Source organism: Asparagus officinalis, chromosome 3, assembly GCF_001876935.1.
Source record: "Asparagus officinalis chromosome 3, Aspof.V1, whole genome shotgun sequence".
In the NCBI taxonomy this organism is placed as follows: Eukaryota; Viridiplantae; Streptophyta; class Magnoliopsida; order Asparagales; family Asparagaceae; genus Asparagus; species Asparagus officinalis.
In genome coordinates, this window is record NC_033796.1 from 110,632,631 (window position 1) to 110,647,193 (window position 14,563).

At 36.4% G+C, this 14,563-nt stretch overlaps 1 protein-coding gene across 1 annotated transcript in view; it reads left to right on the forward strand.

Annotated features, from left to right (window-relative positions):
* Positions 2,440-14,563, forward strand: part of LOC109835598 — a 34,516-nt gene continuing 22,392 nt past the window's right edge. Inside the window, exon 1 of the mRNA XM_020403570.1 lies at positions 2,440-4,264. Coding sequence (XP_020259159.1) covers positions 2,440-4,264 — 1,825 coding nt within the window. The remainder of the gene's footprint in view (positions 4,265-14,563) is intronic.

A 14,563-nucleotide genomic window follows, 5' to 3' on the forward strand; every position in this document is an offset into this window, starting at 1 on the left:
GTATTCGATTTTAGGCGTATAGATATGAATTATTATTACCGAGGTATATCCATATTTGTATCCATATCCGAGATGAGTAAGTGAAAATGGATATGATATGTATCATATCCGAGCTGTATCCGGATCGAATGCACCCTTACTTATATGACTAAGACTTTTCTTGCGTACGTACGTAGCTGGGTATCTGTAGAATTTATTGCCTAGAAAAAGAGATACAGAAAGTGCATAAATGAGGAGAGGTACAATGGAAGAAGATCAAGAGGAAAGCTTAGAAAGGAGAAAAAAAAGAGTATATAACAAAATTAATAAATGAGTCACACTATTTCCTAGCCAAAATTAATTAATTAATTAATTAAAAAACAGAGAGAGACCAGCACAGAAACAGAAACATGGTTAGGGGTGCGAAAGTAAGAAATGGGAGATTGGAGAATGGCCCCAAGCCTCCAATGAACAGAGTTCTCCATGACCGAGATCACATGTGTGCATGTGAATTTGCTCATATGAATTAAAGGTGATGGGTTAGCTTATTGGTCCCCTGCTTTTTTTTTTTTGGCAGCCTCTGTCTCTTTGCTCACAACACTTGAGATCCACCAATTTCTGAAGGGGGAAGAAAAAGGAGAGCTTGGGATATCACTTCTTTCTCAAGGGTAAGCCCCTGTCTACCATGATACAAATAATGTGGACAAAGGGTCTGTTCACTAACACCATTAAGCGACAGGCCAATTGTGGTCCTTAAGAATCTAGATGATGATGTAACTTGATTGCTAGCGCACCACCATAAACGCTGTTGAAAAGTTGAAGACAGAAATGTCTCAACGTTATAATATAGAATTATAATCCTCAAATCGCATCGTAACTTTAGAGTTTCAAGCTCTCTATGGAATGTTCCAAGTAAAGAAATTTCTAACGAATGGAAATTATAAGAAAGGAAACTAGGCAAACATTATCAACAAGGTCTTTAATCCAAAATCTTCACTTTGGTCATATGAAGTTTATTCGGTTCTCTTAAGTCCGCTTGACAAAGGTTTAAGGAAGAGGGATTAAGGAGGAGAGTTAACCTATATAGCCCATTTGATATTTCAAGTTAAGGATTAAAGTTGTTAACTTGCTATGTAAGATTTGTTTTAATATTTATGATCTTTTGTCGCGCTATGCACCCATGAGCCTAGGAAGTCCTGGATTACTAAATGCAATATTTTGTTTGGCTCAAATTAATTATTGTCTAAATGATTAGCCATTATTACATTTGCTTCTTATGACCCACCTTACAGACCAATCAATACTTCTCTAGATTCACAAAGAGGGACAATCATATAGGGTATTCACCATCATTCCAACTCAAACTATGCAACATATTCATCACGGCATGACAATGGTCAATTCCAGGATCACCATCACTTGATGTGGATTGTAGAGGTGACTCCTATGGGTTGTGAATCTGGCTCTCACCACCCAAATGTCATCTAGTACTAGTCCCACATAACACTTAGTATCATACTTCTGGCTAGTTAACTGCTAAGATACCATAACTTGTCACAACCTGGACCCATGAATTTGTTGGCATGACAATGTTACTCTAGCATTTAGATAACTAATGTGGAAGTACGTAATATACAAGAAAAAGTGTTAAATTATGCTAGCAAGGTGAAAGCTCAGCCACCTTTAGAACCCATAAGAGCTACCTCTAAATTTACTAGACATTATTACATTTGATTCCTACACCATCTTGTTAACTCATCCATGCAATTTTAAATTCTTGCTGTGGACAAATAAATGGGTATAACATCTTTTGTAATATTTGAAAATAGTAAAGACTACAAGTAACTTAATTAGAAATAAAGGGGTTATTTCTTAACTTGTCTAGGAGGAGGCGGATTAGTAGATCTCTCAAATTGAAAGATAAACTCATTTTAACCGATCTAGAAAGGTTATCTTAATTAACCCTCTTTTAACTTTTTTGTTTAATGCGTTAACTCAATTTACAGCTGTCAAATTGATGTAGGACATTTAATCTGAGTTGGAGTCTATTTAGATTAGGAAATATAGATTAGGAAATAAATTCAATTTTAGAGTCAGATTAGATTAGGAAACAAAATCAATTTTGATTCATGATTTGTTTCCTCTATTATAAGGAGTCTTTTTAGGATAGAATTTGACACTTTCTTTCTTTTTGTAATTCTAGTCTTACTAGGAGTCTTATTTGATACTTCTATTTTTATAATTCTAGTCTTACTAGGAGTCTTATTTGTTATTCTATTTAAGAAGAGTCATGTAACCCCAAAGGAGAATAACTTTTCATCAATAAAATTTCTCTTTTTAATATTTTCTTCGTGGTTCGAAGATCGTTCTTTGTGGATTCAGAGAACACCCTTGGTGGATTCCAAGGTTACAACTTCCGGGCTGCGTTAATTGGTATCAGAGCCTTGTTTCTCCGATCCGATGGCAGGTGATGAAGCTCATATCTCTCGAACTGAGTTCGACGTGCTAAAGGCCGATGTCAATCAGATGAAGACTGTTATGGAGCGACTAGCTGCGGCAGTAGAGCGTATGGACACGACAGGAGATCGAAATCGCGTTGATGGTCGCCAACGACGTGAGCCGACTCCGTATGAAGATTCTGACAGCGAGGAAGATCATTATGCACCCCCACGCCGCGGTGGTTATCGCAGAGACCGACGACGAAGGGATAATTATGACGTTGGAGGTTTTAAGATGAAGATGGATCTGCCATCTTTCAACGGACAAATGCATATTGAAGAGTTCCTCGACTGGATTGCAGAAGTAGAGAGGTTCTTTGAGTATATGGAGATCCCAGAAGAACGCAAGGTAAAATTAGTGGCCTACCGACTCAAAGGTGGAGCTTCAGCTTGGTGGGAATCTGTTTGTTTGAATCGATCTCGTCAAGGAAAGCCGAAGGTCGATAGGTGGGAAAAGATGAAGAAGCTACTGAGAGCCCGTTTCTTACCAAGTGATTATGAACAAGTTTTATTTGGGCAGTATCAGAATTGTAGGCAAGGTGGAAGAACCGTGAATGAGTATACGCAGGAGTTCTATCGACTGTCATCCCGCAACAATTTACACGAGAGTGAGGCGCAGCAGATGTCTCGATACATTGGGGGATTAAGGATAGCGATTCAGGATCGTGTATCTTTGCAGCAGACCTATACATTGGCAGACACGGTTAGCCTAGCCGAGAAGGTGGAGCGACAGCTTGGACGAAATAGTAAAGGATCGTGGGCAGCTTCCGACGGTTCGCGCACGAACTTTAATCGTGCTACGACAGAAAAGGGCAAGGGGCCAGCGACGACTGCAGCGAAGAAACCTACTCCAGCGAACCCTTATGCCAAACCTGACCCGATCAAGTGTTATAGATGCGGACAGCCTGGTCATCGTTCCAATCAGTGCCCTAAAAGAGGTACTGTGAACATGGTGGATCATGAAGATGAGGATGCAGACCGAGACGATGATGAAGACTATGATGGTGGGTTGGATGCTGATGATGATGGGGAACAACTCTCATGTGTTGTGCGGCGACTATTGTTGGCTCCAAAGGCAGAAGAACCACCACAGAGGCATAACATCTTTCGAACGAGATGCACGGTGCAACAGAAGATCTGTGATGTCATCATTGATAGTGGGAGCAGCGAGAATATTGTCTCTCGGCGCATGGTGGAGAAGTTAGGGTTGAAGACAGAGAAGCATCCCGCTCCTTACAAGATCGGCTGGATTCGCAAGGGTAATGACGTACAGGTTGATGAAGTGTGTCGGGTATCCTTTTCTATTGGCCGAACTTATGTGGATGAGGCATTGTGTGATGTAGTAGAGATGGATGCATGTCATATGTTGTTAGGCAGACCTTGGCAGTTTGATGTTGATGCCACGCATAGGGGGAAAGATAACGTTTACATCTTTAAGAAGGATGGTCGACGAATTGTGCTAAAGTCTCTTACAGAAAAGGAGTCATCTAAGATAAAGACTATTAAGAGGAAGGAACTCTTCGTGACAAACAACGATGCTTTAACAGAAAACTTGAAGCAATCTGAAGAGGTCTGTGACTTGGTTGTAACTGAAAAAGAAGAACATGCCTCTACCGAAATTCCTCATAAGGTGCAAACACTCGATATGCATGAAATGCATGATGGTGATATGATAGTGAAGATGGATGATATGCATGATATTCTTAAAGTGGTTGAGAGTGATATTCAACATATTAATGTTGTTCCGATAGAGGAGAAGGATAAAATAGAGAGTGAGACAATTGATGGTATGTGTAAATTGCTTGGTGGAGGGCTCGAGGCAAAGAAGATGAAAGAATTATGTATGGAGTATGAGGAAGAAAATTCTTTTTTTGAAGCAATGATCATCAATAATTTCAACAACAATGAGATGATACCACCGACATTAGAATATAGAAAGCAACATGGAATATATTTAGAAGAGTTTTTTATGCCAACTACAGAGCCACATGTTGCCAATTACATACACATATCATGGGAAAGATTCATACACGAGTTTTATACAGAAGAAGCCCTAGCAGAGGAGACAAAACAACATATGGAGAAAATCAACGCTAAATATAAGGCGGATGCAGATAATTGCAAGAGAAGAAAATTATTTATCAATGAAGCTACTATTCTAACAAATATAAGCTCGAGGTCGAGATTCTTTCAACAAGGGGAGACTGATGTAGGACATTTAATCTGAGTTGGAGTCTATTTAGATTAGGAAATATAGATTAGGAAATAAATTTAATTTTAGAGTCAGATTAGATTAGGAAACAAAATCAATTTTGATTCATGATTTGTTTCCTCTATTATAAGGAGTCTTTTTAGGATAGAATTTGACACTTTCTTTATTTTTGTAATTCTAATCTTACTAGGAGTCTTATTTGATACTTTCTATTTTTGTAATTCTAGTCTTACTAGGAGTCTTATTTGTTATTCTATTTAAGAAGAGTCATGTAACCCCAAAGGAGACTTATTTGTTATTCTATTTAAGAAGAGTCATGTAACCCCAAAGGAGAATAACTTTTCATCAATAAAATTTCTCTTTTTAAGTAACCCCAAAGGAGAATAACTTTTCATCAATAAAATTTCTCTTTTTAATATTTTCTTCGTGGATTCGAAATTCTTCGTGGTTTGAAGATCGTTTTTTGTGGATTCAGAAAACACCCTTGGTGGATTCCGATGTTACAACTTCCGCGCTGCGTTACAAATGACATCTTGAAGATCATATCCTCCATTAAGTTGAATCTCATGATCAATTTCTCTTATATATGTTACTTCTAGTCTTCTTTATCTCATTAATTGTAATATTATTACTTTTTACCAACTAGTGTATTTATTGAACTATAATGTACATGATCAAATCTTTTCAATCGATTCTGTCTCATCTTATCGTCATTATAAATAACCTTCAATTAGTCACTAGCTTGTGCTTATTCTTATCTCATCTCTTAAGACAATGCATGGCTTTTAAAAGGAAAACTTGATACAATGCTATACTTAACATTATGAAAATCATCTGCCGTACACTACTGCAAAGGGGACTATTGGCGACGGAAAAATCCGTCGCCAAAAGTCCAAAATCCGTCGCTAAAAGTTTTAGCGACGGAAAAAAATAAATTCCGTCGCTAAAACTCCGTCACTATTGTAAGGGTAGGTAAATCTACCTTTAGCGATGGCAAATCCGTCGCTAATTGATAGCGACGGGTATATAGCGACGGATTTTCCGTCGCTATAGAATAACTTTTTGGCGACGTACATATGTCAACTCCTTCAAACTTCAAAGCACTTGTTATTAGGGTTGGGCTGTCTAAACGGGTCGGGCCGGGCAAAAAGGGGACCTGGAGCCGGGCTCGGTAGGCTCGGGCTGGGTCCGGGTTCTGACCCGAACAATCCAAACACGAGGCCAGTCCGGTTATTATTCTTTTTTTCTTAAAAAATAGTTTTTTTTTAAAAAAAAAATAAGATTTCAAGAATAATTAAAAATAAAATATGTGAAATTTTGATAAAAATTCAATCATATTATTAATTATTCGTAATTATACAATTTACAAATACAAGTATCATGAAAATTAAAATGATAAAAAATAAATTCTTAATCACTAACATTTGTAAATTTATTAGAATTTATTGCATCAGAATAGATGAATACTTTCCAACTAGGTTGACACCTACTCATCTATATCACTATCATTTACAAGTCTTTACAAAATAATGCATTACAAATTTACAGCTAAGAAATAAAAATTACAAACTAATGAGTAATTTCTACTCTCTATCTCTATCTCCTATTGTCAACTCATCAAGTCTATCTTCAATACTAGTCTTCCGGTCGATGTCTTGAGTTCTCTTCTCAGACCTCCACCAATCTTGTAGGCACATTACCGCATATATGAGAGACGAATCTAGTGATGCTCTATTGTTGTCGATCAAACGTTCTGATGTGTTGAAGGTGGATTTCGAAGATACTGTAGAAACATGCACTAATAATAAGTCACGAGTCATGGAAAGTATAGGCTATAAAACTATTCCATATACTCTATATCATTGCAAAATGTTGAAATCATTATTTTGAGCATCAACTAAATGTGTAGATAAATATTATTCAATTTTAGAAACTTTCCTTAATAACGATCCAGATCCAGATCCAGATCTACAGTTACCAGTTAGCCTCGCTATCATTAATTGCATATCAAAACTCTTACATTTGCCCTAGCTTGAAGTTGTAGAAGCAAAAGTTGTAGGTTGAGGTGTATTTACACTATATCTAGTTGCATACTTATCGAATAATCTTTAAAAATAATATTTAATAGTGTTATGATGAGTAAGAGCAGTAATAGTCTAACCATCATTAGTATCTATTATCATGTTCTCATACAAAGAATTTAACAAATTTTGAAGGCAAACATCCTTCAAATATGGATCAATAAGAACTTCCAAACTAAAAATAATAGGAGTAGATCAAAAATACTTATTAAATTTACTTTTTATTTAAAAAATTATATTTTCAAAATAATTATCCATACGATAATTAGTGAAAAAGTTTGAATACTTAAAACTTGTAAAGCAACTTGAATAATAGTTGGACAATAACAACCAAATAATGACATAGTAGCTTCATAAAAAATTTATAGCATCTCTTTTATATTATATATAATTGTCCATTCTTCATCAGTTATTCCATGCATACTACCAGAGCTACAACTAGAAGCATAGAAAGTAATAAAATTATTTATAATTTTTTTTATAATCTATTGCTATATTTAACATTGCAAAGGTGGAATTCCACCTGCGGTCAACATCTTTTGGAATTAACGTGGGTTTAAAAAAAATATTTTACACAAACATTTCCATCTTTTAAGTCTTTGTTCATAAACATTATGTGCATAAGCTATAACCCTAATCTTTTCTATCATGAGTTTAGTTTTATTAAATGTATTTTGAAAAATTAAATTTAAAATATTACATATGCATCTAATATGAAAATTTTCACCGTGACATGACAAAAGTAAAGATGATTTAATATGATCCACAGCTACATTATTATTACTTGCATTATCTAGTGAAAGAGAAAATATTTTTTAAAAATTTCTAATTTTTATAAGTTCTTCTATTATTAAATTTGTAATATTAACACTAGTGGGTGAATCTTCAATTGTAATAAAAAAACAACTCTTTTAAATATTTGCCAGGTATTACCAGTCCAGTGTGTTGTGATAAATAAATAACCAGTTTGTGTTCTAGATGTCCAAATATCAGAAATTAGATAAAATTTACAGTTTAAGTTTTAAAAATAAGAAATTATTTTTATTTTTTTATCGTGATAATATTTTAAAATATCACGGTTATAAGATTGATGAGAAATTTTTTTAAATGAGGGATAAAAGTTTGATCATATCCTCAAATTCATAATCTTCTATTAATTTAAAAGGAAGGTTTTTAGGAACAATAAACATGATGACACATTTTCTGGCTTTAATTGCATTGTAATTTCGGGAACCGAGGCCACCGAAGGTTGATGATTGAGAGAGTAGAGATTAACGGATGTCTCTTTGAGATGTTGTCGCTTGAGCTCTATTGTGTTTTTCCAAATGGCGTTTGAGATTGTTGGTGCTGCTCTTATGATAAGCTTGGAAAATATGACCGCACAACTCACATTTAGCCTTCATGATGAGAAGTTTATCATGTTGATCCCTGGTGACTTCTATCTTCTCGAAAAAATTTCACACATCGGATCTCGGCCTTTTAGGAGCTCTAAGTGTGGCATTGTCGCCACCGGATTCAAAATCAACATCGGTAGGAGGAGTAGCTCTAGTAGGTGTAGTAGGAGTAGGAATGAGAAAATTAAATGACAGAGGCATTCCCTAGTCAAATGACCAAAATACTCTCAAATTTTAATTATTTTTGATCTATTTTGGGGATATTTTGGTCAATTAACCAAAAAATAGCTGTTATAGGCTACTTTTAGCAAACCGGACCGGGTCGGGCCCGAGCCGTCGGTCCAACGGTCACAAATGTGTCATAGATCCGCAGACCACTTGTGAACGGATCGACCATGACTTGGATTGACGTGGCACCCTCCTCTTTTCATCATAATGCTCTCGGAAGCTTCAGCGTACCTCAAAATGTCTTGTTTGATTTGTTGCAATTTGATATCTCAAACAGTGCGCTATCTCCATACCAAGGTTTGCTGTTTCTATTTGGGGCCCCCTCTGAAGTTGAACGTGTGAACGGAGTAAGCGAGCATGTGAGAGAGAAGAACACTACGCAGGTACGAATATTATGGTACCGTAGTTGTATATGGTTGTTCTTTTTTAACTTGAGAATTTGTGTGAACAAGGAAAAGAGAAAAAAATTGTGTTTTTCTAAATTAGGAAAGACCCGTGTGGTGGAGTAAATTGAGTCATCGATCCTAAGAGTTAATGAGCCTTAAATAAGGTCAAGTATCAAATTAATCCAAAATTTTAGGGATGAAGTTTTGTCACTTTAAAGGGTAAATTTTATATAACCCCTTAGGGCATCTCTAACAGTTTCCCCAAAATTTTCTCCAAAATGGAGAAGCAAAAGTCATATTCTTCAAATTATTTTTGCTCTAACTCTATCAGCTTCCCCATTTTAAAGAATATTGCATTTATTACAATAATAAAAGTATTCTACATCCGTATTTTGGGATGCTCTTATGCATTGGAACTACCTCCATGGTTTTTTTTGTAATTAAAAATTTTGTTTTATATTTATTTTTTCCTCCATCCTGTTTTGAAGAACGTGCTGCATTTATGACAAAGTATTCTCCAAATATTTGAAGAATGCCCCAGATTTGGGGAAGACTCCCCTTTTTTTCTCCTTCATCCCTATTTTGGGGAATGAGGTGGGGAATTTGTTGGACCAAGAAAAAGCCCAAAATTCTCCAAAAGTGAGAATACCAATAAAATAGGGAAGCTGTTGGAGATGCTCTTATGCTGTGGCAATTTTGATACATTAGCAATTTTTTCAACATTCTGCCCCTTACCATGTAACCCCCAGTTTTCTCAACATACGCCGTCACTTACCCTCCAAACACACAACATTATTCCAGAAATAAACCTGGACTTTCAACATCATTTACCAAAAGGCCTCCCAAAATGGGGTAATCTCCAAAACGGGACACGAGGTAGGGGGCTATGTTAATTTTACCTTCCTTATTCACTCTTTCCACCTGAACTTTGATGAGCGCTTCGCGGTCTCTCAGACGTATATACGTAACTTTGTTAGGAGTCGATTTAATTAGGATAAATTCAAGAAAACGAAGATGATAGAAAAAGGGGGGGTAGATGCAAATCTTGCGCAGGCTGAAAGAAGAGCAAAAGGAGGCTGTAACGTGATGCGAGATGTTTTGTGGAGGCATTGGTGCAGACAAACAGTAATCAAATCAGCTCGACTGTTGCTACTGCGTTTTGCATGTGAGGGGTAAACGGCGTTATTTTGGCTCAAATTTGGTATAGAGAATCCAGAATCCAAGTAAATTTTAATTTACGATTCGATGGTGTGAGTAATTTTTGTATTTCCAGCCCAATAGATAAAACTCATAAGCTATAAATTTGTGTACTCAGTGACCCATTGTTGAAGTATCCAAAAAAAAAAAGAAAAAGTAGAAACTACGAACTTGTAAGATTAGAGTTTGAGTGAATGAGTGTAATCTTTTCGTTGATTATGATAAGATCACGATCTAATTGTACCCTATGTTCTTCGGTAATCACATTGACCATTGAAACCATGTTAAATGTTTATGTTATTGTTTTCTTATTTGTTTTTTCTTTTGTCAATCTGTGGTTAACTTTTTTGATACATTGCTAATAGATAAGATTGCAAGTATGTAAATGATATTGTAGGATCCGGATAACTACACTCATGCAATGGGAATAATCCAAAACTAGATTATGCACATCAAAAATAAAGAAGCCCTAGCATGCTTTTAAGAAACGTGAACAACAAATATAGGTTCACCGATTCATATCTTTTCTGTAAGATTGTCACATCTTTCTTGATTAAAGGCCAAAGGCCATACGTGCAACCGGCGAGAAGCCCCCACATGTCACCCCACAACTACCACATAAAGCATAAACTTGACAGAGAATGAGATGATGGCTTTGTGAAGGTTTATGGTATTTTCTCTTATTCACCCATCATGAAAAACCTATATTTATATATAAAGGACTTAGAAATAGAATACAACACTTATTAGGATTATGAATATCTTATCTCTAAGAAAAGATATTGTCCACCCACTTATTTAGGTGTCTATTTCATAATAATAACCAACACACTCTCATTCACACCAATGAATGGGTGTCACCCGTTGCTCCCTGAGCCAAGTCCTTAACTCGTTAACTCTCCAAGTCAAAGTCTCACTGAGAATCTCCTCCTTTTTAAATTCATGTCCATATACCATTAGTGCGACATGGACCGTTGAGAACCTGCAAACAGGTAGCCTTGTAGCCAGATCCATTAGGACCAACACAAGGATCTCCTTAAAGGAAAACATATAACAATTAATATTGTAAGTATGAGATATCTCTTACCCTAGATCTAATCAACCATGTCTACTCAAGTACTTTCGATCCTTTAAAGAAGATTACATGAACACCGTAGTATGTCCTCGATTCATCACACTCTTAAATCCTATCTCCGACATAAATAAAAGCTAGCAAAAAGATACAATCAGGAGATACATTAATTGATCTTCCCCTAGCCCTGAATAGTTGAGCGTGTTAATCACCCGCTTTCCTGACATTGCCCCATATGTGCGGTATTATCTCATTGCAGCAGAAAATTGTAGCCAAAGTAGCAGATGCTCATGACAGCCTTCCCAAATAGTCCAGTGTGTCTAAGAGTACAGTGACTACCCTCCTTTACTAGTGATCGTCGGTAAGGGCTCACACAACGAGGGAGCAGGGATCCATCCCTTGACCTCTTTATATTCAGTCTAAGCACACGTCGTATATCAACATGCTATGGTATTACTTCTCTCTCCCTGAGATGATACATCATTAAATGAATACCTTATAGACCCAAGTTCCATGACCCTATAATGAACTTGTCCAGCCATATTGCCCCGCGATATGCCTAGGATCTCCCAATAAGTTCGTACTTCATGCGCCAAATCAGACCCCTAGTCTGGTTGATAGTAAATAGGTAAAGTGGATGTTGGTTTCCACTTCGATCGCCTCAACATGTAAATATACAACAACCTCGTCCTAACCCAGTTAGGGCAAACAATAGAGTGCTCCCACTATCCTCATACCTAGTAACACAACAGTGTTGTCATTGTTCCAAGGCAAATAACATCCAACACTCAGTCTTAGCTTCAAAAATAGCCGCAGCTCTGAAGGGGAACTCTTGTGTGATAAGAGCTCCTATCTGCTGATGTAACTTTCTAGTGGTTGCACCTAGTGCCCTTTGTATACCCCTTACACATCATAGATATACTCTATAGTGTAATAATCAAGCAATAATAAGACATTAGCAATCTTAGATATGCATATATGGAAAAAGAATCAAAATAAAAATATAATGTCTTATAAAACTGTCATCCATAATGTCCCAAGTGTCTGAGGTCTCAACTCAATTATCGTCACTAAAGACATAGCATCTAAGACTCAAATGTGTTGCACTAGCTGCTCCTCGGCTATTCTCTTTATCAGTAGATACACAATCATCTAACTTGTAGAGATACACACAACACGACATATTTCTTCACTTAGTTCTTAATGAAATGGTACATGATTTGGATTTTATTTGATTTCCCAAACTAATGTGGGTATATCGAATAAACAATTGTTGACATGCTATCACAATAGAGAATTACATCATTCTCTACATGTGGAGCTACAACAAGATTCTTCGAGAATCTGCATAATGAGATTGTCTCTAATGCTATCATGTATATCGTTACATATTTTACCCCTGGTGAAAGTAGGCTATACGCTATTGTTTCTTACTATTTTATGAAATGACCTTACCGTTTAGTAAGAAAATATGACCAGAAGTATACACTTGCTCATTTAGATCACCGGCCTAGTCGACATATGAGGATCATGTTGACTCATCTTCGTAAGTCATCAGAATTAGACTGATGCATTCTCATCAATCCTACTACAAAAGATATGTCGGGCCTTGATCAAATATATGACTACCAAGTAGATTCCTATAAGGGATAATTAACATTCACTTCTTCTCACTTTAGTGTTGGTACGTTGCTCTAAATTTAGAGTATGACTCTTGGCAATTGGACTTCCAACGGTCTCCATATGCCGTGCCTACTAACAATATGTCATCAACATATGATAATAAGATCTTCAACTCTTATCAGCTCAGTGTAGGTAGCATAATTATCCTGATCGATCATCATAAAATCATAACCCTGCATGGTCTAATATAATCGACTAAATACTACATGCTGGAATATTTCTTCATGTCATAGGTAGAGTTCTTTAACTTGGGCACTCTATGCTCAAATCCCTTGACTTTAAAACATATCCATAGATCTCAAATTCTAGTTCTCCTAAAAAAGTTGTCTCATCGTCCATCTAGACTAATTCAAGACATATATAGGCTACAAGATTCAATCTTCGGTGAAAGATGATCATCTTCCAGAGAGAACATCTCCTCATCATCCACCCTACAACTTTGGGTGTATCATTTTGCCATCAAACGTGCCCTTCATAACTTGATTATCTCATTCTACTTGATCTTAAAAACACATTTTCTTTCAATGGCCTTGTATTCAGCTAGAAGGTCCACCAAGTCCCTAACTTGATTCTTCCTCATGAACTCAAGCTACCCTTTCATTGCTACTTTCCCCTCTTTTGTTGCAGACCCAAAAATAGTGTCCTCACATGACTTGGGTTCTGCAATAGCTTGATGTGCTATCATGAACATTTCTCCATTAATCTCAAAATATCGTCTAGATACTAGTCCATGGAATGATCCCTGAAGTTGTTGAGATTCCATAGATGGCTCCAAGTCATCTGAAAGTATTTCTCTCTCTCTCTCTCTCTCTCTCTCTCTCTCTCTCTCTCTCTCTGTGTGTGTGTGTGTGTGTGTGTGTGTGTGCGCGCGCGCGCGCTTGGCTGGTAGAGGAACCATCCTCTTCCATTGTTAGCTCTACGACAGTCTCCTTAATCTCATATGAAGCCAAATTGTGAACTATATCTTCTTTATGCGGGAAATCCTCCTTGAGGAACTCAATATCCTGCAACTCCCTCAGTCACAATCCCATCGTAGTGTTCATATGTAAACACATCCCTGAAATTAGTATATAGACATACACTTGATCCATATGGAGTCCAACTTCTCATACCAACGAGAAGGTATATAGTTTACAACATGGATGTAGTGATCCAACACTGGGATGTACTGATCAAGAAGGTATACAGTTTACAACATATGCTGCTACTAATAACCCATTTTTGTGAAACAAAATGTGTAGATATTCTAGACTACGTCTAGTAGAGTTGTATTCCTCACTTTTGCAACACTATTTTATAACAGAATATAGATTATCATTAACTATTTGACTCTTCTCTTCTCTTAACGAAGTTTCTTGAACTGGCCAGATTGCTACTCTATCTCACAACTAGTGCACAAAACTCTAATGCTTTTGCTTAGTTGATTTTCCACCTTGCTGATTCAGTGCTCAAAATAAATCCAAGCCCTCAACTAGGTGCAAAATCAAATACACATCACCGCAAATAGAGCAATAACTTATAAACATGAGGAATTAATGTGTTCTAATTTGTACCTTCATAAATTCAGTCTGCATATATCAGAATATGCTAATTGCAATAGATTTTCTCTTGCCTTTTCCTAAATACCTCCTAATAATTTTACCAACGAGACTATACTCATAGGTGAATAGATACATCTTGGTACATGTACCTAGGAGGTCGCCCCTGGTGAGCTTACATGTATCCTCCAATGTGACCGAGTCTATAATATCATAAATTAGATCCAACCTTAATTCATGGTACAACTCCAAATTGAAGATAAACTCTATTATCTTATAATTAGTCATATTCTAA